Source organism: Maylandia zebra, linkage group LG17 (genome assembly GCF_041146795.1).
Source record: "Maylandia zebra isolate NMK-2024a linkage group LG17, Mzebra_GT3a, whole genome shotgun sequence".
NCBI classification, from domain to species: Eukaryota; Metazoa; Chordata; class Actinopteri; order Cichliformes; family Cichlidae; genus Maylandia; species Maylandia zebra.
The window spans coordinates 20658966-20684140 of NC_135183.1; the positions used below are offsets into that span (position 1 = coordinate 20658966).

At 41.0% G+C, this 25175-nt stretch overlaps 1 protein-coding gene across 7 annotated transcripts in view; it reads right to left on the reverse strand.

Annotated features, from left to right (window-relative positions):
* The window catches only part of abcc9 (ATP-binding cassette, sub-family C (CFTR/MRP), member 9), an 80391-nt gene that overhangs the window by 7826 nt on the left and 47390 nt on the right, over nucleotides 1-25175 (reverse strand). For all 7 annotated transcript variants that reach the window (XR_013093969.1, XR_013093968.1, XR_001167893.4 and 4 more), the window contains 17 exons: nucleotides 25013-25097; nucleotides 24853-24933; nucleotides 22315-22452; nucleotides 22105-22230; nucleotides 21912-22011; nucleotides 21516-21589; nucleotides 21104-21292; nucleotides 20597-20748; nucleotides 19472-19541; nucleotides 19111-19268; nucleotides 18749-18841; nucleotides 16178-16280; nucleotides 15914-16027; nucleotides 15499-15619; nucleotides 11632-11762; nucleotides 9898-9976; nucleotides 3288-3396 (listed from right to left, as the gene is read on the reverse strand). Coding sequence is in view for 2 of the 7 variants with exons in the window: in XM_024805653.2 (XP_024661421.2) it covers nucleotides 3288-3396; nucleotides 9898-9976; nucleotides 11632-11762; nucleotides 15499-15619; nucleotides 15914-16027; nucleotides 16178-16280; nucleotides 18749-18841; nucleotides 19111-19268; nucleotides 19472-19541; nucleotides 20597-20748; nucleotides 21104-21292; nucleotides 21516-21589; nucleotides 21912-22011; nucleotides 22105-22230; nucleotides 22315-22452; nucleotides 24853-24933; nucleotides 25013-25097 (1923 nt within the window). In the remaining 5 variants the exon portion in view is untranslated. The remainder of the gene's footprint in view (nucleotides 1-3287; nucleotides 3397-9897; nucleotides 9977-11631; nucleotides 11763-15498; nucleotides 15620-15913; nucleotides 16028-16177; nucleotides 16281-18748; nucleotides 18842-19110; nucleotides 19269-19471; nucleotides 19542-20596; nucleotides 20749-21103; nucleotides 21293-21515; nucleotides 21590-21911; nucleotides 22012-22104; nucleotides 22231-22314; nucleotides 22453-24852; nucleotides 24934-25012; nucleotides 25098-25175) is intronic.

The window sequence follows — 25175 nt, forward strand, 5'->3', positions numbered from 1 at the left end:
GGTCATCTTGGACATGGAAGCCACGCCCACCTCCTGGTTAAACCTTCTGCTTAAGAGGGGCAGCCAATAAAAAAAAGTTACTGGGGTAAACTGAGGAACATAGGAACTAAAATCACTCATTTCAGACCGGAAATGAACTGAGAGGCTGTGAACAGCCAATAGAAGATTATTATTTGAAAATGTGAATCTAGTAGAGTCCAAGATCAAAAATAAGGGGCGTGTAGATAAACAGAATAGGTCCTGTTTGCATTTAAGAAGGTTAAAGGGTTAATATAACAATTAATTCCATGTTTGTTTTAAAACTGTGGCATTTCAAATAATTATAAATAATGCATTCATTACTACTTCTGTGTGTGTGTGTGTGTGTGTGTGTGTGTGTGTGTGTGTGTGTGTGTGTGTGTGTGTGTGTGTGTGTGTGTGAGAGCCGAACTGTGTGAGAGCATCTATGATAACAGTGTGAAGCAGTCACTGCCGACCATTCACCTCAGGCTTACGTTCACATAAACAAGAGCTGCTGAAAATGCCAAAACACAGACACACACTCACCGTCTCCCACTTTCACATACAATTATCTGGAGCAGCATATCTGTCCAAACAAACAGCACATGCACTTTGTCTTTTATAACAAACAGAGTAACTTTATCATCTGGTAACACAAACACACAGAGGCTGCGAGTGTGTACGCACAAAACGGCGCTGAGTCCTTCATCTCTCCAGCGACCTCCTCGGTACGTGACGTCTGTGACAAAAGTCAGATTAGGTCCCGGCCAGACTTCCCACTGCGTTCTCAACCGCTAACCCCACAGCTGGGACTTTGTGTCGTCATGTGACAAACATCTTTCGGGACAGAACTCAGACTACGATTTGGCAAAGAGGGTTTTTTTTCTCTCTTTCTGGTTAAGAGCTCACAATGAGGCAAGTCCGGGTTTTCCAAATCTGAGCGTGGTTAATCAAGCAGCGTGACACTCAGCTATGGAGGCTTAAAAGAGCCAGTGCTCTGATGGCATGTTTAGATTCTGGTCCACTAACGTTTGTGGCAAACATCAGTGTTTCTGCATCAGACGAGAACAGGACACCCCCTAAACCGTCTGTGTAGATTTTTTTTTAGTTTTTCAACTGTAATTTCAAGCCAGACAAACTCCTTCCACTGTTTCTGGTATCAATTTTCATCATCACAGTTTCTAAGAGTTGGACAAACATACCAGACGCGATATGCACTTGCTCTTGTGCATCTGCCGTGCATGCTGGATCAAATCTAGTGTGTCAAAACAGCCTGACTTAATTTCATCCTGGGCAAGTGGAGGCATGTGCACAGAGGTATATCTGGTGAGTGGAGCAGGTGCTGAGCCAAGGTTGTGTGGAAAAAACACAAATTCATGACAGCACAATGGAGTGCACCACGGTTCGGTTGTTTCCAGTAAAGGTTCTCCCTCAAACTCTGGATGTTCCAGTTGACTTTACTGTGATGTCAAGCGTTCTGGTTTTTTAAACTGCAGGGCGATAGCCAGCAGTCACACGGTCCGATCTGCGGTAAACAGCAGAGCACACGGCTCACCTGGTCATAACTGGACTCCTAGGAACAAATTTGCAGGAAGCCATTTGGACGTAGACAAGAAATTTAAAGATTTGAATCTGGTATTTTTCTTTTATGGGCTGATTGAGGAAACTTTTTGATCATATCTAACGTTTCCCAAAATTATTCATCTAAATGCCCCCACATTAACAGGTTTATAGGAACAAGCAAGTATTAACCACAAACCCACAAAAAAAACACAAAAGACTACAGCGAGTACAAACAATGGACCATCATGGTCCCCGTGTAGTCTAGGTGTGGACCTGCCTCTCTGCTAGTGTATGAAATGAAGTGGTGGGTGTGGCTTCTAGAAGTCCTGGCCTGGCACACCTGCTACTCATCACCAATCAACGTCATATTTAAGCTGGGTCTCGAGCCTTGGGTGATGCCTGACTGTTCTCCCCCAGTACAGTTAGAATTGCTGAGGCTGTTTGAAATACCAAGCTGATCGTGACTACTTTGCTCATACTCACTGTTTGATCTTCTCTCTGAGCTAGAAGCCAGACACCTGAAAGGCAAGTCAGACCCCCACCAAGCCCACCCAATTAAGTGTATTCATGTTTTGTTCTTTGAAAACTGAAGAGGAGAGGTGTTAATTTCGAGAGACAAACAGTTCGAATCCCTGCCCTAAAAAAACAGGATTACTTACCTGAAGTTCCTTATATTCCAGATGGAATTAATCACAGCTGGATTTAGCTGAAGACTGTTTAGTTTTTAACCCTTTGACTGTGTCATGTGCTTGAGTCCTGAGTGTGAACCTTAACATCCAAGACTAAAAAGCGAAGCCAACATGAAAATGTCTTAAATCTGGATTATTTTTTATGGCCACAAGGGGGCGACTTTTGTGGCTGCCAAGAGGTTTGCACAGCTCTAAATCGGCTGACAGATTCCCAGATATTTATCCCCAGATGCCACATTGGAGGTGGTCCTGAAGGTCATACACTCACTATTAATCATGTGGTTCATCACATGTGTGCTATTGATGTCAAGGAGCAGGTGGGGTTGGATTACCTGGGAAGAGATCTCAAGACTAGTGTTGCTGCTGCTGTTCAACAACAGATGTTCGCAGTGGACATAGATGGCCTCCTTTACTTGTCTCTGACACCATCTGTCTAGTCTGTCCAATATGTGAGTGCTGGCAGCCTCAAAAGAGTGACAATTTATCTTTTACATGCAGGTGCACAGCTTAGTCTCGTCCCAGTGGGGTTGGCTCTCCTAAATTGTGCCGTGCATTTGTGGAGTGTTGGTTTGGTTTCTGCATTTGGTTTGTCGAGTTTCTGTTTGGGTGATTAGTCCTTGTGATAAACCATTTCTGATGTGCATCGCAACATTTTTTGTGTATATAAGAAACTTTTTAGAGAACCAAACAACAGTCAAAGTTTCTGTTCTCCTTTAGCAGATAACTACTGGTTCAAATCTTGGAGATTTGAATTAAAGCTCTGTAAACAAATCTTATTCAGATTTTGTTGATGTTAACCTTTGCTGTTACCTCTCTTTACCTTTTAGGTAACCGATTTGGAAGTACGGACCACAGAGAGCACAAATTATAGTTCTGATTGGTAACACAAGAATAAAATTATAAACAGCAATCTCTGGGAAGGAAAACATGGCGAGGAACCAGATCCTAAGGCTTTACATAATAAGTCTTCAAAAAGACTTTTTAAAAAAGAATATAGTCAAGTTCTCTGTAGGCATGTTAATCACGAGTGTTTACCTTATTGATCCACTAAATAAGACAGGGTCCTGGAGGATGATCGAAAGTCGAGACCTGAGAGTCTGTAGAGGAAGCTTACAGATGTCAATCCCATCTATGATGATCTTTCCTGCAAATAAGCAAAACACTGTGTTCACATTCCAGGTAGTTTTACAGCCACCAACACTCCTCTCATAACAGAAAAATAACAGTTAAATTATCCAGTACAGCTTTCTTCTGAACTTTCTATATCTACAGCTCATGAAGTTCATTTATAGTGGCACTTGAGGCGTCCTGTTCTCACTGCGACCTTCTCCTGAATACTACCAAAAAACACCCATTCTGCATCAGCTGCAGGAATAGAGTTCAAGCTGCTTTTCCTTCTGTTTAATCTGGAAATCTCACGGCTGCATTATAAGACAAATCACCAAAGCTTGGTGACATCACACCAGCAGGTGTGATGTCACTTTTCCCATGGGCCTCTCACCAGGAGGATGACATCAGCCAGTATAAACTAACTGTTAAGCATCAGTTCACTTAATCAAGTACAATTTATTTTAATCTTTATTTATATTTTTGGCAGCCAGAGTTGGCACCTCGTTTTATGCCACAGTGAAACATAGATGCATTTTGCTAATCAACTAATAGTTAATAACTCATGTTTACCCATCGGCTCAAACATTGTAGTTTCTGTCTTACAAAAATGACATAATTAAAAATCAGTAGACCAGGTGATGTCTCTTACTCAATATTTTATGTTAAAGATGCACTATGGAAAAACGTTGCTGCACAACCGCAGCACGGAAAAATGATTGGGATGTTTACAGTGAATGTGCAACGTTGTTGCTTTGAAATGGCTGTTGAGGTCTGCAGCCATCAGTCAGTTACCATCTTTAAACTGACTTTGCTGCATCAAGGTGGTGATAAAGCAGTAATAAATCAGTCAGTGTGCCATCAGTTCCCCATCAGCGTGCAAGCAAATCAAGTCAAGTTAGCAATCTGTGATAAATCATCAAAAATTGCAAACCTGTTGCTGTCGACGTAAACAGAAATTCAACGGAACTACAAACAACCAGAGTTGGGTCAGAACCTCATAGATTGGAAATTTCTTTGCATATGGTGACGTAGTTGTGGTAAGCTGGAGATTTTAATTGCAAAATGACACAGGTGCTCAGAAACCTTGTTTTTATAAAGGAACATAACCAGAATGGAAACCAGCTGAGTCCCCGATTGCAGAGAAACGTGTCACGGAGGATTTGCACTCATCAGCACAAACTTGTATAGGTTTGCTTTAATTAAACCACCTTTTCTCCTAAAGCTCTTTCATGTGGACACGATGAACGACCCTGAACAAATGTTTTTGTTCAGCTAAACACAATGTTTTATTTTCAGGGTGATGAAATCAAGAATGTTCTGTACAGCTCACTCAGAAGAGCAATCACCAGGAAGGTGCTCTGCTTTTATTTCACTGCTTTATAAGGAAATGTTGCTGACACAATGGTCTTAAATTTACAGTTAAATGAACTGTCTTCCCAGCTGTGTGTGTGAGTGCATGGAAAAAGTGACTGTGTAATCTCACCCCTGTCTGAATAATCTGTCTAGGAGCAGCCGTCATCAGCCAGAGTGAAAACAGAGTGGTACGATTACGACTTGCTTTCAAAATGCAATAACTAAAACAGACAGCTTTAGGACTTTATTTCTGCCCTCTTGAAGGAACATGTCTAGAGCCTGGAAACGAGTGCAGGAGAATGGGTCGAGCCTTTTTGTTATGTCCTTATGCTAGTTCTTTGATACAAGAGTCTACTTCAGGTTCTCTTAAAACAAGGCATGCGAAGAACAAAAAGGCCTTCAGATTTGCACTTAGCAGGACTCGCACGAGTGTTTAAAAAGAGCTGAATAAATATTTCCTCCAACATATACATAGTACTGCAGTAGTGGCTGATGACTGAACACCTTTTAAAGGAATAATTTACAATAAGAAGTGCTTTAGTTCTAACAAAACACACTGCAATATCTATCGTCATTTTGTCTCTGGGACTCAGTCACCTTAAATACTTTTATTACTGCTCACTCTGACAGATCATTTATAGCATATTGAATTTATAAAAGTAACTCTATTACAGTTTTTCTCGATTGCTTAAACACTATAACCAGGCCTCTAAATTAAAATTTCAAAACCGTAACGCTACTGTTCAAAAAGCTCACCCATTTCCCTGAACTATAAACACTATTCCCTGCTTTGACACATGACTCAAATTTGGTGAACTGTTACTGCAAAACTCTACACACAAATCCCTACATTTTACAGTGCTTACACCATGTAGTCATTTAGAAAGCACTAGCATGCAATAATGTTAACTTAAGTCAGCATAGCTTGAGCTCAATTAGCACACAATTAACCAGGTGGAAACACTAGGAGTCAAAATTTAGCACACACCAATCAGAACCTGCGATGGATAGATAAAAGGGCCAAAGTCAGCTCATTCAGGTTTGAAACAATGGATCCAAAGAGATGCAAAGGAAGAGGACGTGGTGAAGGAGGAGGACGTGGTGAAGGAGGAGGACGTGGTGGAAGAGGAGGAGGACGCGGTGAAGGAGGTGGAGGTGGAGAACGACGGCGACAAGGAAGGGGAAGAGCAAGGGCAAGAAGACAGTCAGTCTCGGATGAAATTCGAGCCACTTTAGTTGACCATGTCCTTGTCCATGGGATGACTATGAGGGAGGCTGGGCAACGAGTACAACCAAATTTGAGTCGCTTCACTGTTGCCTCCATCATCAGAACCTTCAGGGAGGAAAACAGGTAGGTGTACTTGCAGTAAGACTGCTTTGTACAGTAACGTTTAAGTTACTGAACTTATGTTTCTTGAGTATGTTTCCATTATTTGCCTGTAAAATGAATGTGTGACAGTTACAGTAATGAGTGCTTCTATTTTTGTAGGACACAGAGACGACCACCTGGTGGAGGCAGGTTAAGGCTTTTGTCGGAGGAGCAAGAGAGGGAACTTGTAAACATGGTAATTGCAAATAATGTAATCCGCCTGCAAGAGATTCAAAGGAGAGTGATTGAGGATGATCATCTTTTTCGAGGTATAAATGCCATCAGCCTCTCCACAATTGACCGCATCCTCCGAAAGAATCAATTCCGGATGAAACAGGGATACCGAGCCCCTTTCGAACGAAACTCTGACAGAGTGAAAAACCAACGTGTGGAATATGTTCAGGTATGAGTTTTGATACTGTATAAAGTATTGTGTACCATCACAGCATGGCAGTTTATGCTGCCATTTCAGCACTCTTGAACTGTGGTTCAGGGTACCGATTGACTCTACTGTGTTATGTGTTTTGCAGAGAATCTTTGAGATTGAAGGACGGCCTGTTCCCCATGAAATAATCTTTGTGGATGAGGCAGGTTTTAACCTGACCAAAAGAAGGAAAAGGGGGAGGAACATAATTGGCCATCGGGCTATTGTAAATGTCCCTGGTCAGCGTGGGGGGAATGTCACTATGTGCGCAGCCATCAGCCAACAAGGGGTACTCCACCGCCATGGCGTACTAGGACCCTATAACACTATGCTTCTCCTTGCTTTTCTTGATGGTTTAAGACAACATATGTTCCAGCTGGACTACAGGGAACCAGCACAGCCAGAGCAGCCTCACTACGTTGTTGTGTGGGATAACGTCAGCTTCCATCGCGCTGCTCTGGTTCGTGACTGGTTTACCAATAACCCAAGGTTTTCTAATATCTTTCTGCCTGCATACTCTCCCTTTCTAAACCCGATAGAGGAGTTATTTTCGGCATGGCGGTGGAAAGTGTATGACCGAGAACCTTATGTCCGTGTTCACCTCCTTCAGGCCATGGAAGAGGCCTGCCTAGACATATCAGTAGATGCATGCCAGGGGTGGATCAGGCATGCAAGAGGATTTTACCCCCACTGCCTGGCTGGGGCCAATATAGCCTGTGATGTGGATGAGATTCTCTGGCCTGACCCAGACCAAAGACAAGATGCTGAGGTGGGATAATGTTTCTGGTGTGTGTTGTACTGTATAGTACATGAATGACAATGTGCCACTGTACATACATTGGTTGCGTCTTTTGTGTTTATCATGTGACAAGGGTTTTGAAGGGGAGAACCATAAGCAACCTATTTGTTTTGGAACTATTGTTTTGAATTAATTGTACCAGTGTGCAAAACTCTGTTGTAGTGTGTGTGTTTTTGAGGGCTTGTGTTTGATGTCTGAGGGCAAAGTTTGGTTTTTCAGCAGGAGTGAATAGTTTTGGGTGTAGAGCTTCATTTTGACCTGGAAATAGGATGTTTGGGAAATTGAGTGAGATGTTATGGATTTGTGTTTACTGTTGTGAGGATATGAGGCGTAGTTTCAAGAAATGTGTTTTAGCAATCGAGAAAAACTGTAAGCTTGTTCAAGTCGTATTTGGGTCTATAAATATCATGGACAGCTTGAATCCACATAACAAGCATCTCAGATTCAGGAGGAGCAATCCAGCTTCGGTTCTAGTTGTGGAACAGTGGAACAGCTCTTTACTGTCAGGAAACTTCTGGAGCAGTCATGAAGTTTGACAGTCTAGTCTACATGTGTCTGGTATACTCCTGCAGTACTGTGTACCACAGTGTTGTTACGAGCCATCAGGTCATATAACCAAAATCATGTCTCCTTCCTCTCTCCCACACAAAGTCAAGAATGCTTTTTGGTATCTGGTATTGGTGCTGGTATTCACCAGGGTTTCCCTTGGTCCCCGATCCTACCTGTGATATTCAGGACATTGTTAGTATCAGCTTGGAGCCCATTGTGTTCTCAGAACTGCCTTAATTTCTCGTGGCACAAATTCAACCAGGTGCTGCATTCCTCAGAGCTGCTACAGATTTATCAGCTGCTCATCCATAATGTGAATCTCCTGTTTCTCCACATCCCAGAGGTGGCTACTGGACTGAGATCTGGTCACTGTGAAGGCCATTAGAGTACAACTGATTTCAGCTTTGTGACCTGGGGCATTATCCTACTGAAGCAGCAACAATACTCAGGTGGGCTGTGGTGTTTAAATGCCATTCACTTGGTACTAAAAAACCCCCACACCATTACACCACCAGCAGCCTAAACCATCAATACAGGACAAGACAGAGCCACACTTTCATGCCATTTACACCAATTTTGATCCTATCATCTGAATGTCACAGCAGACAACTTTGTTCCAATCTTGTGTTGTCCAGTTTTTGCACAAATTGTGTAAAGTGTAGCTTCAAAGACTGATTACCAACATGTTAGAATCAATCTCAGACACGGAGCAATACATCTCTTTGCAGCAGGGTTCTCCACTCATCTGCTTACCAGCTGGCTGTATTCTGGATATTTTCCCATATAAGAAGCAAAGCTGGAGAGGCAGCAGTGACATCACTATCTGTGGAAGAAGTTCTGTTTCAGATCTATGAGGTTCTGACTGGAGCCTGAATCTAATAATAATAATAATAATAGATACTTTATTGATCCCCATGGGGAAATTACTTGTTTTTCTCTGCATTTGACCCATTCACTCAGTGAAGCAGTGGGCAGCCCACTAAACAGGCGCCCGGGGAGCAGTGTATAGGGACGGTACCTTGCTCAGGGGTACTTCAGGGTAACCGTTAAGTGGATTCGAACCGCCGACCTTCCGATCATGGGGTGACCACTTTACCTACTGAGCTATCCCTGCCCCCAATCTAAGTAGTGAATGTGACTTTCTGTTTACATAGACAGCAACAGATTTTCCCTCATTTCTAAAAGTCGATTTATTCTGACAAAGAAACTCCATGAAAGTGCCAATTTGAAATCAGTCTGACTCAGTCTGACTCAGTCTGACAAGTGGTTACAGACCTGATCTTCATCTTCAAAGACAACAAGATCTAGATCAATTCTAGCGAGAAATAAAAGATACTCCACACTTCTGCATCCTAAAGAAAGTGTTGCATTATTTATTCTAAGTGGGACCACAGTGTACAAAATAAACATAAAAAACTGAGCAGCTGAGAGCAAAATCTCTTTTATGCAATCACCGAAGCTGCCCCTGCTGGCCATTAGGAAGACTGCAAGATTCAGAGGCAACAGCTTCTTTTCTGAGACTAAATCCATCTTTTATAAACAGTCTCACAACAGCTTTCCATCAACCAAAGAAGAAAAAGAAATAAAGAAAGAAGGGCAGAAGGGGATGTGGAAATCATGAATCCACTCAAAACCTCACGAAAAAGTAATTAAATCTCACATAATAGTTTAATTTTACTCTTGAAAATCTGTAAATCCTCCTGTCAGGAACATCTTTTGAAGGGCAAGTTTTTTTATTTTGTAAGTGACTCAGAGGAAACTGGAAACCAAAAACGGGGACCATAACAGCGTGATTGTTTTTGCCTTTTGGGTCAAGTAGAACCTTGGGTCAAGAGCTACTCACAGAAACAACCCCGAGGGAAATCTTTCCGCAAAGTTTCCAAACAGAACACGATTATCTTAATGAGACATAAACATACCGAACCAGAGAAAAACAGGGAGGCTCCAGGGACAGGAAGAAAAGCTTGAAGATTAAAGAAGTGGAAAAAAACAACGTGCTCTCTCCTTGTGAGGAGAGCTAACAGCATGACAGGAGACTCACCCTCAAAAATATCCACCATGTTGAAAAAAGCCAACGACAGAGAAGACTTCCCGCTGCCTGTGCGGCCACAGATCCCCACCTGAGGAGAGAAAAACCAATAAGCTTCACTACGCTTGATGCTGCTGTGAGACATCAGACACCTGTGTGATAACAGGGTAGCAGCTACATGCTGTGCGTGGATGGAGCTTGGTGACCAAGTGTCATTTTACAGTTTATTAGAGGCATGTGGCTGTGAGTTCAAAGAAAGCTCCAGCAACATCACACTCCACACTTTAAAACAAAGTTCACCTTAGGAAAGGATCAGCGAGGCTACACAGGTCTGAATTACTAAGCACTCCAAAGCACATTTAATTATGTCCTTATAGGTATCCTACTGTACTGGAGGTGCGTTTTTATGTAACACAACCATTTGGATACGTAAGCACGTCTACTCTGAATAAAATACATGCCAAGCATAGACTGTGTATAGAAGATGGATGTAGCAACTGCAAAATATTACCCACGGATTTTTGCACTCTGGTTTTTAAAACCTCTGTGTTTGGGGCTAGTTCGATTTTTATTTCATAGGCACATGTAGCCGTAGTTCAGAGGGAAGAGTGCTAAGCTAGTTAGCCAGTTCCATACATAAACTCTCAGGGTACAATGTACAGCAACGCATGTTTGCCTGTTATTCCTGAGAAACAGTAACAGGAGAATTTTACTTTGCACAGGAAAGTATGTGGTAATTTACTTAGTTTGCAACATGAACTAGATGCAGTTCACTAACCAAGCTTACTAATGTTTTAATAATAATAATAATAATAATAATAATAGATTGCATTTATATAGCGCTTTTCTAGGCACCCAAAGCGCTTTACAATTCCACTATTCATTCACTCTCACATTCACACACTGGTGGAGGCAAGCTACAGCTGCCCTGGGGCAGACTGACAGAAGCGAGGCTGCCATATTGCACCACTGGCCCCTCTGGCCAACACCAGTAGGCGGCAGGGTGAAGTGTCTTGCCCAAGGACACAACGACCAGGACAGAGAGAGCAGGGGGATCGAACCGGCAAACCTCCGGTTACAGATGAGCTTTGCAACCCCCTGAGCCACGATTGCCCCATTTTGTCTTTTTCTGACTCTAAAAAAAATCACAACTCAAATAGGTGTAACACGGACTCTCTCCACTTTTGGAGTTTTGGAGGAGGTGCTCAGAGTCTAACAACAGACTTTGAGGAAAATGAAAAGGAGTTGCTTTCCAACCAAGAATCATTCAGGGGTTTTAAACTGCTCCGGTCCTTCCAGTCATTACTGTGAGTAAATATTCTCTACCCCCTGAACTTCCCATTGGGCCTCTTGGGAAAATTTTCTCCTGTCTGTATGACACTGCTTTTTCATTGCAGTGTTAAGTGAGGCCCACGGTTCCTTGCAAACCTCTGTGACTCACTGCTCCTGCAGACATAACTTAAGAAAAGGTATGCTGCATAACATGGACATGTACGCCAGTGTCAGACCTCTGAGTGAAGAAGAACTCTGTAAAGTCCCTGTGGGCTGTCTTATATTAAGGGACAGGCACTTAAAAATTGATGAAAATAAAATTGTATTGATGGTAGACTTAATGGGAGCTTTGCCTCCGCACATCCAGCATTAACTGACTTTATTAACTTTAGGAAATCTAGTTCCACCATCCTACCAGATGAAAACTCCTGAATGATTGAATGATTCCATTCTTCTCACAGAATCAGTATTTACCTTCTGGCCTGGTTTGATGTATGCGTTTACGTGTTTGAGCACCGGTTTGAGCATTGGGTCGTAGCGCACACACAGGCCCTGGATCTTTATCTCACCATCCTGGGGCCAGTTCTCAGGGACCTGAGAGGCATCTGTAGGGAGAGACACAGAAGGTGGTTTATTCCTCTCTTTTTTTAAAACTTTAATTCTTACTCACTCTCAGACCCTTCAGACCAGAAAACAGCTCTTGAAGTTTAAGAACACCACAACAAAAAGCAGACCTCTTACAGCTGCTACTGTCTATGTTACAGTCCTGGATGGTGTAAACAGGAGCTATAGACCATGTCATAACACCACAGATAGGAGACTTTGCCCATAGATGGGACTGGGTGTGCTCAGGATGGTATGGGTGAAAGCCAGTGGACCTTTTACTGAAATTCTGATTATATGCCACAGGATTTTACTGCTAAGTATCCTGCAGTTTTTGAACGATTCAGACTCTATCCAGTACTCTATCTGATAATGACACTAATTTTTGCCTCAAGTTGTAGCTTTTTGAGGCTTCAGAACTCAGTTGGCATCAGTCTCTGTAAGCATTGGTAAACTATAACAATTCCTTTAAAACTCGATTTGTGTTTGTTTCTTTGGATAAGGTTTCTGTTATTGTTAGTATGTAGTTTTCTTTTCACACAGTTGTTGGCAATTTCCTATTTTATCCATTGTCTATGGTTTATTTTCCAGATTTCAGTTCTTAGCTTCAGTTACTGTTGACTTTAGGATTGTGTGTAGTTCCCCTTTGTGTTTCCATTCTGTTCCTTTTTCTGTCTCATCTATTTTTCTTCCTTATATCTGTCTAGTTTCTTTAGTTTCTTTAGTTACTTCCTGTCTTTACTTTGAAAGTTCAGTTTTCCCTTGTGAAGAGTGTTTCGTCCTTTCTCTACACTCACAGATTCATTGATTGTCTTCAACTGTGTTTTGGTTCCCGCCTGTTTCCTCTTTCAGAAAGCACTTATGATGCTTTTACACCTGCTGTGTTTAGTCCATTTAAATTTAATTCTACTTATTTTTCTTCGATGGTGCAGTTCATTTGTGCAGATGTGAACACAGTAATCGCACTCAGGTGTAAAACAACCCCACTAAGATCCTTTGTAGTAAGGATCTTAGTGGGGCTGGTGAAAAACCAATCATCTATGATGTAAACGTGATCCGACCTCGATCTGAACCAACTAAGAGGTGCACACTGCAGGTCTAAGCTAAAAAAACAAACAAACTTCCCTTTGCCTCGTATGCTTTGAATTCTGGAATGTGGAAAGGTACTATAAATGTGCAAAAGTCAGTATGGACTAGCAACTAGGTGAAATGAATGTGAATTCTCGATGTTCTCCAATAATCCTGATCATAGCACCTTATTCCCATATTTACTTTTGTTGCCCACATCTGCACATCTGGCCAATAAGCGGACTGAACATTCTCAAAGTTCACTTGAATTTTTTCTCTGCATGAAAAACAAACAAAATAAGCTATAAATTTATAAACTCATCGACTGATTCAGACAAGACTGAATGAACTGCAGGTATGAAATTGCCCTTAGGTATAGAAGAAAGTGTTACAGAAGGACCAGTCCATTTACCGTACCTTCAGCTTGGGTTTCTCTGTGTTTTCTAAAGAAGTATTCCTACTGTTTCCTGGATGCTTTGCTCTCTGCTAATTCTTACATTATAGAACTTTGTTATTTAATCAGCCTCAGATGCTCATCTTATGTTCAGTTTTTGTCACCTAAGTCCTGCATTTGAGTCCACAACCCTGAACACACAGTGGTTCATGACAGGAACACGATCCCTGGGCAGAGATGTGTATAATCACCCGCAGAGGGCAATCACAGCCAGAGTGACTGCGCCTCAGGTTTTGTTTTTTGTTCTTTTACACGTCTTTGCTATAATATTGTAGCCAAATTTCATTTGCTTATTTACAACTGATTATTAATTCATTTTGATCACTTTTGCACATGTTTGTTACAATTCTTTCCTCCCTGGTGTTTTTATGCTCCGTTATTTAGCCTCTGTCTCTTTCACATCTCATTTTGTTGTTGGTGCTACATATGCACTAAAACAGGGGCATGCTGACTTTTTGGGCCATGGCTGTGTGTTCCAGTAGTGCTACTAATGCACTGAGGAAAAGGTCAAGAGGCTCTGGGGGGCTAACAGCTAACCTCTGTATTCCAACATGCTCACAATTAATATGGTAGCATGTTACAGTTTAGAAGATGTAGTTCTGATCAAGTTTACTTTGCTGTGTTAGCGTGCTGTTTGTTTTGGTCATAAACCAAGGGGACTGTTTTAACTGAAACAAAAAGATGAAGAAAAAAAACGCTCTCCATCCTGAGTTACAGTAAACAATAAAACCGCTGCTGGGCAATTATTCATATTTTAATATCAGTTATGATTTTGGCCTCCAACAGTCAACTAAAGAGAATAAAGAAAATATTTGCGTGTTAGCAGTCCTATGACATGCTACAAAAAGCTGAGTCTGCGTCCTGCATTGATCATATTACTGCACTGAAAGGTAAGGATTTCATAGTCCTGCTTTTAGCTTACTCCTCCTTTATCCTCCTTTATCAGTTTGCTGGAAGCTTCCATGATGTCAGTGAGGACTTTGGTTTTGTGGGTCATTTACTGTAAGAAAAAGACTTCAGTGGAAAACTCAATCAGATGGATGATGCTCATATGAGATACAGACAGAGAGCCAGTTCTTAACTGGACTTTCCTTTGTTTCAGTTTTTTTTTTGTTTAAATTTGAGATAAAGTATTTTCTCGTTCCATCGTGCCTCCTTTTTTATCCCTTCACTTTCTATCCATTCATCAACCTCAGGAATTGTTTTTGTTATGTTTCCCAAAATACTGTAGCTGCTCTGCCTCGGAGAAATGTTCTTTGGCTGACCAGCGAAACATTTTCCCGTTTTGTACAACATGTAAAATAGTTTGGTTGGGTTTGGTTAGGTTTAATTTTGGCCTGGCTAGGCATTAGTACTCTCAGTGGTACTATGCTATTGATTGATTAAATAATGAAGTGTTCATGTTTTGCCATCTCTTCAACTGGGGAAAAAAAGATGCCAGCAGCTTTTGCATTTCGCCATAGAAACAGTCCATAAACCCAAACACACAACTTCTGGAGTCATAAGCAAAAAAGATAAAACTATGAAAAAGGTTTTACACACATACACTCACTGAACACAGTGAACCTACTCACATCACATGCATACTGTACAGTCACAGTCCACTCCATTCCTTTGGCAAATAACCATACATAGATCTGTGTGTGTGTGTGTGTGTGTGTGTGTGTGTGTGTGTGTGTGTGTGTGTGTGTGTGTGTGTGTGTGTGTGTGTGTATCATGTGTAACATCAGATGTCTAAATGTGTTTACAAAGTCCACAGTTTGTGCCATTGCACTGCAGATGCAATTTTATCACACTTTTATATACTGATGCTGCTGGTGGAGATCTAAAGACATACTCCGCCATGTTTAGGCCACATTTTTCCATCAAAGACGTCAAAGCTGAGCAGTAAATAGACACCAAAGGCCCAAAGGTTTGCTGGAGGAACTGTGGAAACCACAGTGCAAACCACTCGCATGTTTACTGGGATTGTCTGGTTATTAAAGGCTGCTGGAGACGGATGTGGAGGGCACTGCAAGGCATTTTTGATTGTATAATTCCCCCACAAAGTAAGTTTATATATTTTAGGTCTATACCTCCAGAAAGGATGAAAAGAGGAGTAAGTTCTTAGAAAGACTCTGATTAAGAAGAGCTTATGATGAATACAGGGATGTAAATCACAATAAACATTTACAAAATGTTGCTATATCTGCTCCATCAGCCTAACACTGAGTTACCCATAGAGCCCTCGTAGTTCTCAGACTCTGTGCTGAGGAAGCTGTTGACCTTCTTCACAGCTGCCATCTGAACCTCGAGGTCTGCCAGGTTTCTCACAACCCAGTTCAGGTAGTTGGTGACCTGCACAGAGGCATTTTTGTAGCATGGAGATCAAATTTATACGTCAGCATCACTTTGAATGAATCTTTACACAGACTTATTACACAGCACAAATGATCCATTAAATAGTAATTAATATAATTTAAACTCAGCTTGTTTGTTCTGCCGCGTAACCCCGCGTCAATTTAGGTTTGAAAAACTTGCTTTTAAAACACAGTAATTTAAATTAGTGTCTAACTACGAATGGAGGGCAACTCACTGACTGAATAAAGAGTAAAAAAAAGATAATAACTGTACATAAAAGAGAAAACGCACAGTGAGGGCGTAGGTAAGGCCCAGGCCCACCAGACCTCCGGGATGAAGCCCGTAATGGAAACTCCATATTGAAGCTGCCGCCGCTGCCAGTACAATCACTGCTCCAAGGTAGTCCTGCAGAGACATCAGGAAACAAAATATCACTAATACAACATATTCATAACAAATCCCAACCCGCAGCAAAAGCTTCAGATCTTCTCTCTCTCATATTTATATAACCAAACACTTTCTCCTCTTCTGAGTCCGATGAAAAGAGTTTCTCACCGTTCTGACCTCGAGCCAGCGGTTGGCAGCAGACAGAAACAGGTACGCTGTGTTGTTGGTGTCGGTCAGCTCCAGCATGCGCTGTTTGAACCGAGCCTCGTGTCTGCAGCAAACATGTAATTGAACAGAAGACACATCAGTTGTTTAACGGCTTCACCAATGCACTGAACTGCTGGTGCCCTCCTGCCTTTGGCTTTTGATCACTTGCTGACATCATCTTCCCCTAAATCCTCAATAATGAACACAAACAATAAACTCACACAGGGAGTACAAATAACAAACAAAACGCAAACAGGAAGTAAGAGAAGTACACTGTTTTTCAATGAAAGAAGGGGAGCAGCTCGACTGTACTTCAGCCTGGTGAATCTCAAAGTTTTATCTTTGTTTGTATTCAGTAGTAAATCACTGCCATCTAAACCAGACGTGGTTTGGAAGGAGACCAGTGGTTACGATAATGGGAACTATCCCACGATTGCCAAGAATCTGTCTCAACACCAGATTCACTGTTTTTGTGTGTGTGTGAGTCCTTCAGTGTTTGTATATTTGTGTGTGTTAGGAAGAGGAAGTCCTCAGGGGAAACGAGGAGAAAAAAGTATGAGAGCTGCTTAATGTTGGATTATCCGGACGATGGGAACGAGGCTGAATACAGAAATACAAGAAGATACTTCTCTCGCTACCGCCACAGGAACGGCAGCAAAGCACAACACAAAATGTTTGAAAGTAAAACCTAAACTGTGACAGCTTACCAGAGAGCTGCAAAGACGGCAATCCTATCAATCTAAAGGGCTCTGAACAGCTCTACTGTGGAAGGTGACAGGATAAAAAGTGCTAACGGACACTTTAACTCATTCCATAATGAAGACAACCTTCCCTGTACCCTTAATGAAGTGTTTTGACACCTCAATACAGACGTGTTTGATGACCATTAGAACGGTCTCCAGATTTTTCCAAGCCTTGCTGCACAGGCAAAGATCATCTTCAATAACTTCACAAACTCAGTCATTTCGCTCTATCAGTCAGCCCGAAATACGAAACCACTCAGTTCAGAAAAGAGCTTCAAAAGTTATGCAAAAGAACCAAATGTTTATGTACACATTTACTGTCATGTGTTTTCTATGGAGATCTCTTCTGTAGTCACACTGTGTGGACTCAACTTCAAAGTTTGGAATTAGGCATGCAAAGGTGATGCCTGTGAAGGACTGAATGCAAAAGCCAGTCAAAGCCGGTCTGCAGCAGATAAAGCCCTGGCTACGCGTGCCAGATAGCTAGCTGGATAAGGAGCTGTAGCCTACACCATAACATGATGTATTCTTGCCTAGAAATGGAACTGCACGTCACACTGACGCAACCCACAGGTGTTGTGATTGGTCTATTCAATACTATAGTTTCCTCTGAAGCAATAGTACTGATTTAACTTTTCTTCAAAAGTAAAAAAATCGTTCTTTCTACGAGTTGTTTTTGAGCAAAGCTAGCTGCCCAGTGTCTTCATTTGCTCTCATAATGTCACTAACAGCACATTTCCTCTCTCATTGCAGAAAGATTTTATGTCTTTGCTTTGCCTCTTTCATTTTTATATGTTTTAGATCAGTCATGTGCAATGATGGATACACCAGTAAAGTTGTCTTTTATGTGTTATTGTTCCCTTTATTTAGGTTAAAATTGGCTGGAAGTCTGGAAGGTGTGCAGTGATGAGAAAGAATCAGTACCTACCCTTAAATGTGATAAATCTAGAGTAATGCGTCTGTATTGAGAATGTAAGGAGTGGAAAGTAGAGATATTTGTGTTAAAATTTAGCGATAGGAATCAAAAAGATGTCCGAAAAATAAGGAGTCATGTAAAGTACAGATGCCTGAAAACTATAGGTATATACAAAGTACTTGTACTTTGCTATTTTCATATCAGTGTCTATTGGGCCCAAACAGTGGTATAAAATGTCTCCATCTTTATATTTGTAATAATACAGCACAAACTTACGATTCATAGCAAATTATGCAGTGAGCTTTTTTGGGCCTCTGCGGGTCCCAGACCTCACTTTGAGAACCGCTGACTTACAGTGCCAGTCTAGCTTCTCAGTCATCCAGGTCAAGGTCATTTAATGGGCTTGACATGAAAGTAAGTGGACTTCTTTTAGGCTCTTGACGATGTTCTACCTCTTATCTAAATGTGGCATCAGAAGTGGAAAAACGTGAGATTTGAAACATCTTCAGGAACTTAAAAGAAGTTCACTTGTTTTCAACTCAAGTTACCACAGGCAGAAGAAAAAAAGACACAAAACATTAAAATAAACATGAAAAAATGTTCATGCCTGTAAAACATGACTGAAGTACATCTTTTACAAAAGCTATGCCAATACACGCTATCTTCTGTATTCGTCTCGATTTCCAGTTTGAACTTTAGTAGTTTGAACTGAAGAATATAAAAAATTCACCACTGTTTTGATTTCTTCTGTTTACGAATGATCTTCTGCAGAGCACAACAAGCAGCCGTAAAATCGTCGTTCACATTTTTTGACCAATTTTTAGAAAAAAAACAAGGGTTGCAAATTTCAGTGCATAAAAGACAAACGTGTACCTGAAAGCTCGTATGGTGGTGAGACCTTCTGCAGTCTCAGAGAAGTGGCAGAGCAGAGGAAGCTGTGTTGAGTCATCGAGGTCTTGGAGGTCCCTGAGAGGAGGTGTTTTTACAGTATGCATATCACTTCATATGAAATCTCCCATGCACAAGTGTACACATGCATATTACACACTGAATCCTATTTGCATGATGTCCTCTGGTGTACTCATTCAGAATTCATGTTCCCATAAATCATCAAGTTGATGTTTCCTGTTTCCTGCAGTGAGGAGATTCAGCTCACTGCATCTAAATAAACTCCCTGATTTGTTTAGATAGAAAAATTATGCGCTGCAGCTACAACAAATACACTGTGGACATACTTGGAGGCGACTCTGAAATACTTCTGAATGAAGTAGAAGGCCACAGCCAGAGGAACCAAGGCAACCAGGAAAATAGGAGTGATTGAGGCTATGACCCCGATGCCTGACAAACAGAGCAGCGTGGATCTCGTCAAAGATTCCAGCGTTGAAGGAATATGCTACAATGAAAGGAAATGAGGAAGTGGGAGTTCAGTCATGTTTGCTTCCTTCTTTTAGTTTAGCAAAACACAAACAAATCACAACTTCACTTTGACGGCTAACCAGGAATAATAATTAAAACATCTGTTCAGTGCAGCAGTTGTGTACACGCTTCCTCATGGGCCTCGAGTCCATTATCTCTTATGCAAATTCATCAGTTTACCTGGTCGATGATGTTGGTATCAGCTGAGAATCTGTTGAGGATCTGCCCCAAAGGAGTGATGTCAAAGAACCTGTGGAGAGAGGTGTTTAAATAAGGGTTATGTAATCCTGAAGAAAAGAGAGGGAGTCTGCAGAAAGAGCAACAGAAAACTTTCCATCAATTACGAAGACCGATGATGAGCGAAGAACAGCGGGACAAGTGCAGCCACACACACAAAACTCAACTGTTTCCTTAGAGATGTGGCTCAAGTGTGAGGATGGTTCGCCAAAGTCCCCAGTCACACTCAAAAACACACTGTTCAGCAGATCCATCCATCCATTTTACATAATTTCCCCTAGGGATCAATAAAGTATTCTGATTCTGATGATTTTCTACCACTTACAAAAGTGATGTGAGGAAATACAATCAACGCTCCCCTGACTCTCTTCCATTCATCACCACATATTACTCTTCCAACAGCACACTGCGGTGTTTTCCAACCCAGCCCAGAGATAATTCATCCATGTCCTTGCTCCTCCAAGTCTAACATACCCAAAACGCCTGCACAGAAGTGCAAACTAATGTTTGATGCACAGTAGTCTAAATGACTGCACCCTTCACCCCATCGTTAGGGGTGACCCAAGACACCATTCAGGAAAAGCTCAGTTCTGCGTCTTCTAGTGCCAGTCTTATTATTATTATTATTTGGGGCACTTCCTACAGCCATAGTTGAGCCATATGGCACAATGACATAGGTGCTGGATCAAAACCGCCAGCAGATTTATTAAAAAGGTTAATCCACATTTCAAGAAGCTCCCATGTAAAGGCTTCACTCTTTAGGATATTTGTTAGTCTTCAAACTCAGAACGCTAATTAACCAGCAAATGCACAGCTTCACCTCCAGGGTCCATTCTCGCTTCAGCGCAAAAAACCAGCACAGGTTATAAGTAAAATAAAAAATACAACTTTTACACACACATTTACTACCAAGTAAACACATAGACTAAGAATTCAGCATGTAAAAGACAAAAACAACTTCCAACAGGTTATAAAAGCAGACGTAGGTTTGCTTAAAAGATTAAATGTGAGCTTCGAGCTTTTTTACAGATGTCTACTCTGGTCTTGTTGCAGTTCTGTTTTATGTACCTGATGGGAGCGTGAATGATCTTGTTGAGGAGGTTGTGGTGCAGGTTGGTGGCTGCAGAAAGACCAAGAAATTCCACAGTGAGGGAGGTGATGAGGCATAAAGTGATTCCAGCCGCGCACAAGATGATGAACACTAGCAGATAGTAGGAGTCCTGCCCCCCGGTGACACACAACAAGACAGAAATCACACCATGGAGAAACAAGAGCAACATGTCAGAAACTAATATTATCATTAAATGTTTCTAAAATACAAATAGAGCCACTGTGATGTCACCAACTGGTTTCTGATCTCTGCATTTGTGATTTTTTTAATCATTCAGTTAAAATGTACATTTAATTTGTATATATTTTCCCTTATTATGCTCTCTGCAACATTCAGAGAGTCAACAGGAGATTCAGTTCATAAGTGATTTTAATACATTATCCCAATAAAACCCATTAAAATCCTAATAAAACCAATTACAATCCCAGTAAAACCCATTAAAACCCATGACAGACATATTGTACCTGCACTGCGGTGTTGGTGGGTCTGGTTCCATTAATATACATGTCTGTTTCTGCACTGTTATTGATTTTCGACGTCCAGTTAGCCAACCAGTAATCGATTGCCACAATGACGGAGTGTTTGAGGAGTTTAGAGAAAATCATGAGGAAGACCATGAAGAACCCCCCAGAAGACAGGTAGCACCAGCACACCTGAGAGAGCAGCATGGATCATAGTAAGAAAAGCAGTAGTCACTGGTTATTTGGTCGGTCAAACTTGTTATTCCTCTAAAAAAATAGTAGCAGGTAACTAACACTACACCAAACAACTGCCCAGTAAACTAGCTGAGGTTATTTTTCTTTTGTGGCAGTTAATGTTGTTGCTAACAACACTTTAAATCACGAGAAAATGTCATTGTGCAGATGAGTGGATTACCTTCCACGGGATCTTTGACCTTCTGTTGGTGGTCGTGGAAAAGTTGTCATCGTCTTCCTCCTCGGCTTCTTCTTCTGTTAGAATAAAATCCCATTTAGAAGATATCATTTTTATTTTAAGGTGATTATAAATTAACCATTTTAATCATCACAGATGGTATTGAAGATGCCATGGTGCTAATTAGTGATAAGTTACGTTCAATTAAAATACTAGAAGGACTTTTGAGTACTAACATGTTTCCTACAGTAAATCTAGAATATTTTGGAGAAACAAGCACTCCACCAAACTTTGACAATGAACCCTAAGATGGCACTATGTCTATGTGTCATCATGTCTTTTCAGGAGGAAACTCTGACAACATGACTCAACCAGTTACACTGAAAAGGAATCTGTCACCTTCATCTTCATCATCTATTTGGTTCTTGGCCTCTCTGGAGTAGAAAGCTCTCCTCAGCGTCTTCCGCTCAAGTGTTGTTTGACTGTCCTGCTGAATGTCCTACACACCGGAAGAGTGGATATAATAGGAGAAACATTAGAGTAGACAGAAAGCTTTACTAAACACTTAGACAGCTGCAGATTTATACCGTACCTTCTCCAGCCCTTGATCCTGCCTGTTCATCAGGGTTTTCCAGTGGTCATAAAGTTCAATGTCATGAGTCTGAATGTCCTTCAGAGTTCCCTCTCGCAGGACTGTACCATCCTTCATTGCTATAATCTGGACAAAACACACAATATAATGTTAAGGCTCAATGAAAACTGAATTTATGACATGTATTTTCCTGCAAACAGAAGGCCCTACCCAGTCTGCATGTATAAGATATTGCAGTTTGTGGGTCACGAGGACCACGGTTCGTTTATCATCCTGCAGAAATTTAAGGATTCCTTCTTGCATCAAATGATCACTGAGGTGGATATCGAGTGCTGAGAATGGATCATCCTGCAAGATTTAAGAGAGAAGCATGGATATCAGTTAATCTGACAAACGAATGACTTTCTCAATCTGAAATGCTTTTATACGTATTCACTTTTAAAAATGTTTAGTCCTGAATACGTATGTAATCAACTGGTTTAAACTAACATTTGTAACACTGACACATATGTCTTCTGCTCTGTCATGTTTCACTCTCATAAGTGAATACCTGGAGGATCACATTTTGTGAGAAGTATTTATGATCATAAAAGACTTTCAAATTGAGTTTATTTTCAAATGAAAAGCAAATCTGATGTATATCAGATTTATGACAGACAAAGCCTTAATTAGAGATGTGGTGGATAAAAGTCTCTTGAGTATAAACAATAGTCTATATCTTAATGCTCAAACCCTTACTTAGAAAAGTCTATTTTGTACTATCTGTACAAATTACCATTGATTGTTTTTTCTTTTTTTTTTAAAAATTGCCATGAGAAAAGTTTTTTAAAAATCAAACAGAAAGATTCTAACCTGAAAATGAATCCAACAGGAAGTGCAAGAATATGCAGTTCCTCAAATGGCTTGCTCCATACACTATGCTAACTTTAAAGCTAGTTGAGAGGTGTCATATTTTTTGGCAAGTACTGTAAAAAGTCACTGGTTTGCTTCTGGCTGAAGGCACAAATCCCCTTTGGGGTTATATCTGCAAAGGCATTTTTGGGGGCTACCTGCTTTGGTAACCCCTTGTGACAAGGGAGCACCTAAAAGTAGCTGTGGAGTCACAAAAGACGATTTTGGTTTCTGTGGAGAGTTTCTCTCTTTATGATAGCTGGACAAAAACTCTCCAATTGAAATTCAGTCTTTAAATTTCCATTACGAGGGGAGAGACTACTTTGACTGCCAAGTAGCTTTGGCTGCCGCCTTGTCCACTTGTTAGCTTTTATTAGCATGTATCTATGTTGGCTGGATGAATCTGTGATGTCAAAAGGTCATCACTTCAAGCTTTTGGAAACCAAAATGTTGACTGTCAGTTTGTTCAATTCGAGGCTTCAAAACAGAAGGTCCTGGACCAGTGGGAGATCTCACGTCTGTACATTTTTTATGTACAGTCTATTTTCAGTCTATTTATGTACAGCATTTCCTTGCAACACTGGACATGGAATAATCTGCAGAAGTGTAAAGTGTGCATGTTAGTCCCCATAGGGAAATAGTTCCTCTGCATTTAACCCATTCACCCAGTGAAGCAGTGGGCAGCCACCAGTGCAGCGCCCGGGGAGCAGTGTGCAGGGACGGTACCTTGCTCAGGGGTACATCAGGGTAGCCGTTCAGTGGAGTCGAACCCCCGACCTTCCGATCATGGGGCCACCACTCTACCTACTGAGCTATCCCTGCCCAAAGATTAAACCTAAGCAAGCTTTCAGTTTCCATCATAAGGAATGCTGTAAAGGAGGCATGTGGAGGCAGGTAGGTAATAGTATATTGTACATCATGATGTAGATGTTGTACTTTTGTTGTATTTTTTATATAAATTCGGTTTGCATGGCTCCTCTTGTGGAAAATACGTTTAATCTCCCTTAGACTTCCTGGTTAAATAAAGGTAAATCCGTAAATAGATATTTATACTTTATGAAACAATGGAAAAAACTGTAATGTGAAATTTCCAAGCAGAAATGATTAGTTGCACCATGTAAAAGTTAGTAAATTCTCCCTGTGTCTCTGTACTACCTGTTCTACCTGATTTCTGAGATAATTTTGATTATATCCAGCTCTTCATCACAACTTAAACTCCTCGGGATAACAGCCAGATGTCCATTAATCTTTGTGCTAACAGGACGGCGGATGCTATAATGTGTTTTATACTGTGTTAATGAAGCCTGTGTTATGGCTGTGGGATGTGGGAGTGTATGACGCATATATTCCAGCCCTGATATCAGATATGAACAGCACAAAAGAAAAACATTCCCTCCTCATTATACATTTCATTTTTTTCTTAACCATCGTAGACATTACAAAGGGTCATGAGTGTATAAAAGAATTCCACTGATGGATTTTAATGAGGAATGCATGCTTGCTAATGGACTAAAAATCGAGGTGGCAGCAGGAAATTACACAACTACTCAGCCAGATAAACAAATGACAGCATTCACTGTCATTATCCCAACGGCCACAATGTACTGTGTGTCACATAATACATCACTGCATGATACATTTAATTATATAAAAAAGGGAAGATTAGAATACTACAGAACTTAATCTTGTAAAGAAATGGCATTATCTAATTTGGCTACAAATTAGGAGTAAAAGTCTTTATTTTACATTAAAAAAAATTCTAATTGCACATTGTAAAAAAGAAAAAAAGACAGAACTCAGAAGAGTTTCCAATGTTTTGAACATTAAAAAGAAAGTTTAAGGGAATTTTAAGCTTACCAAGAAGACGATGTTGGTGTTTTGGTACAAAGCTCTGGCCACACAGATTCTCTGCCTCTGCCCTCCACTCAGGTTGATGCCCTGACACAGAAACAGATAAATTAAATCCCTTCATGTGATTATGTTGTTTTTTTTTAAGGCAAATTAAAAACTTGCATACTCTCTCTCCAATCTCAGTCTGGTCTCCGAATGGCAGCAGGTCAATGTCTGGCTGCAGAGAGCAGGCGTCAATCACTGCTTTGTACCTGAAAAACACCCATGAACATGTCAGGAAAGCTCTCAATGTGAACACAAAGCACCGCTGAGGTGAGCTGTAACTGTGA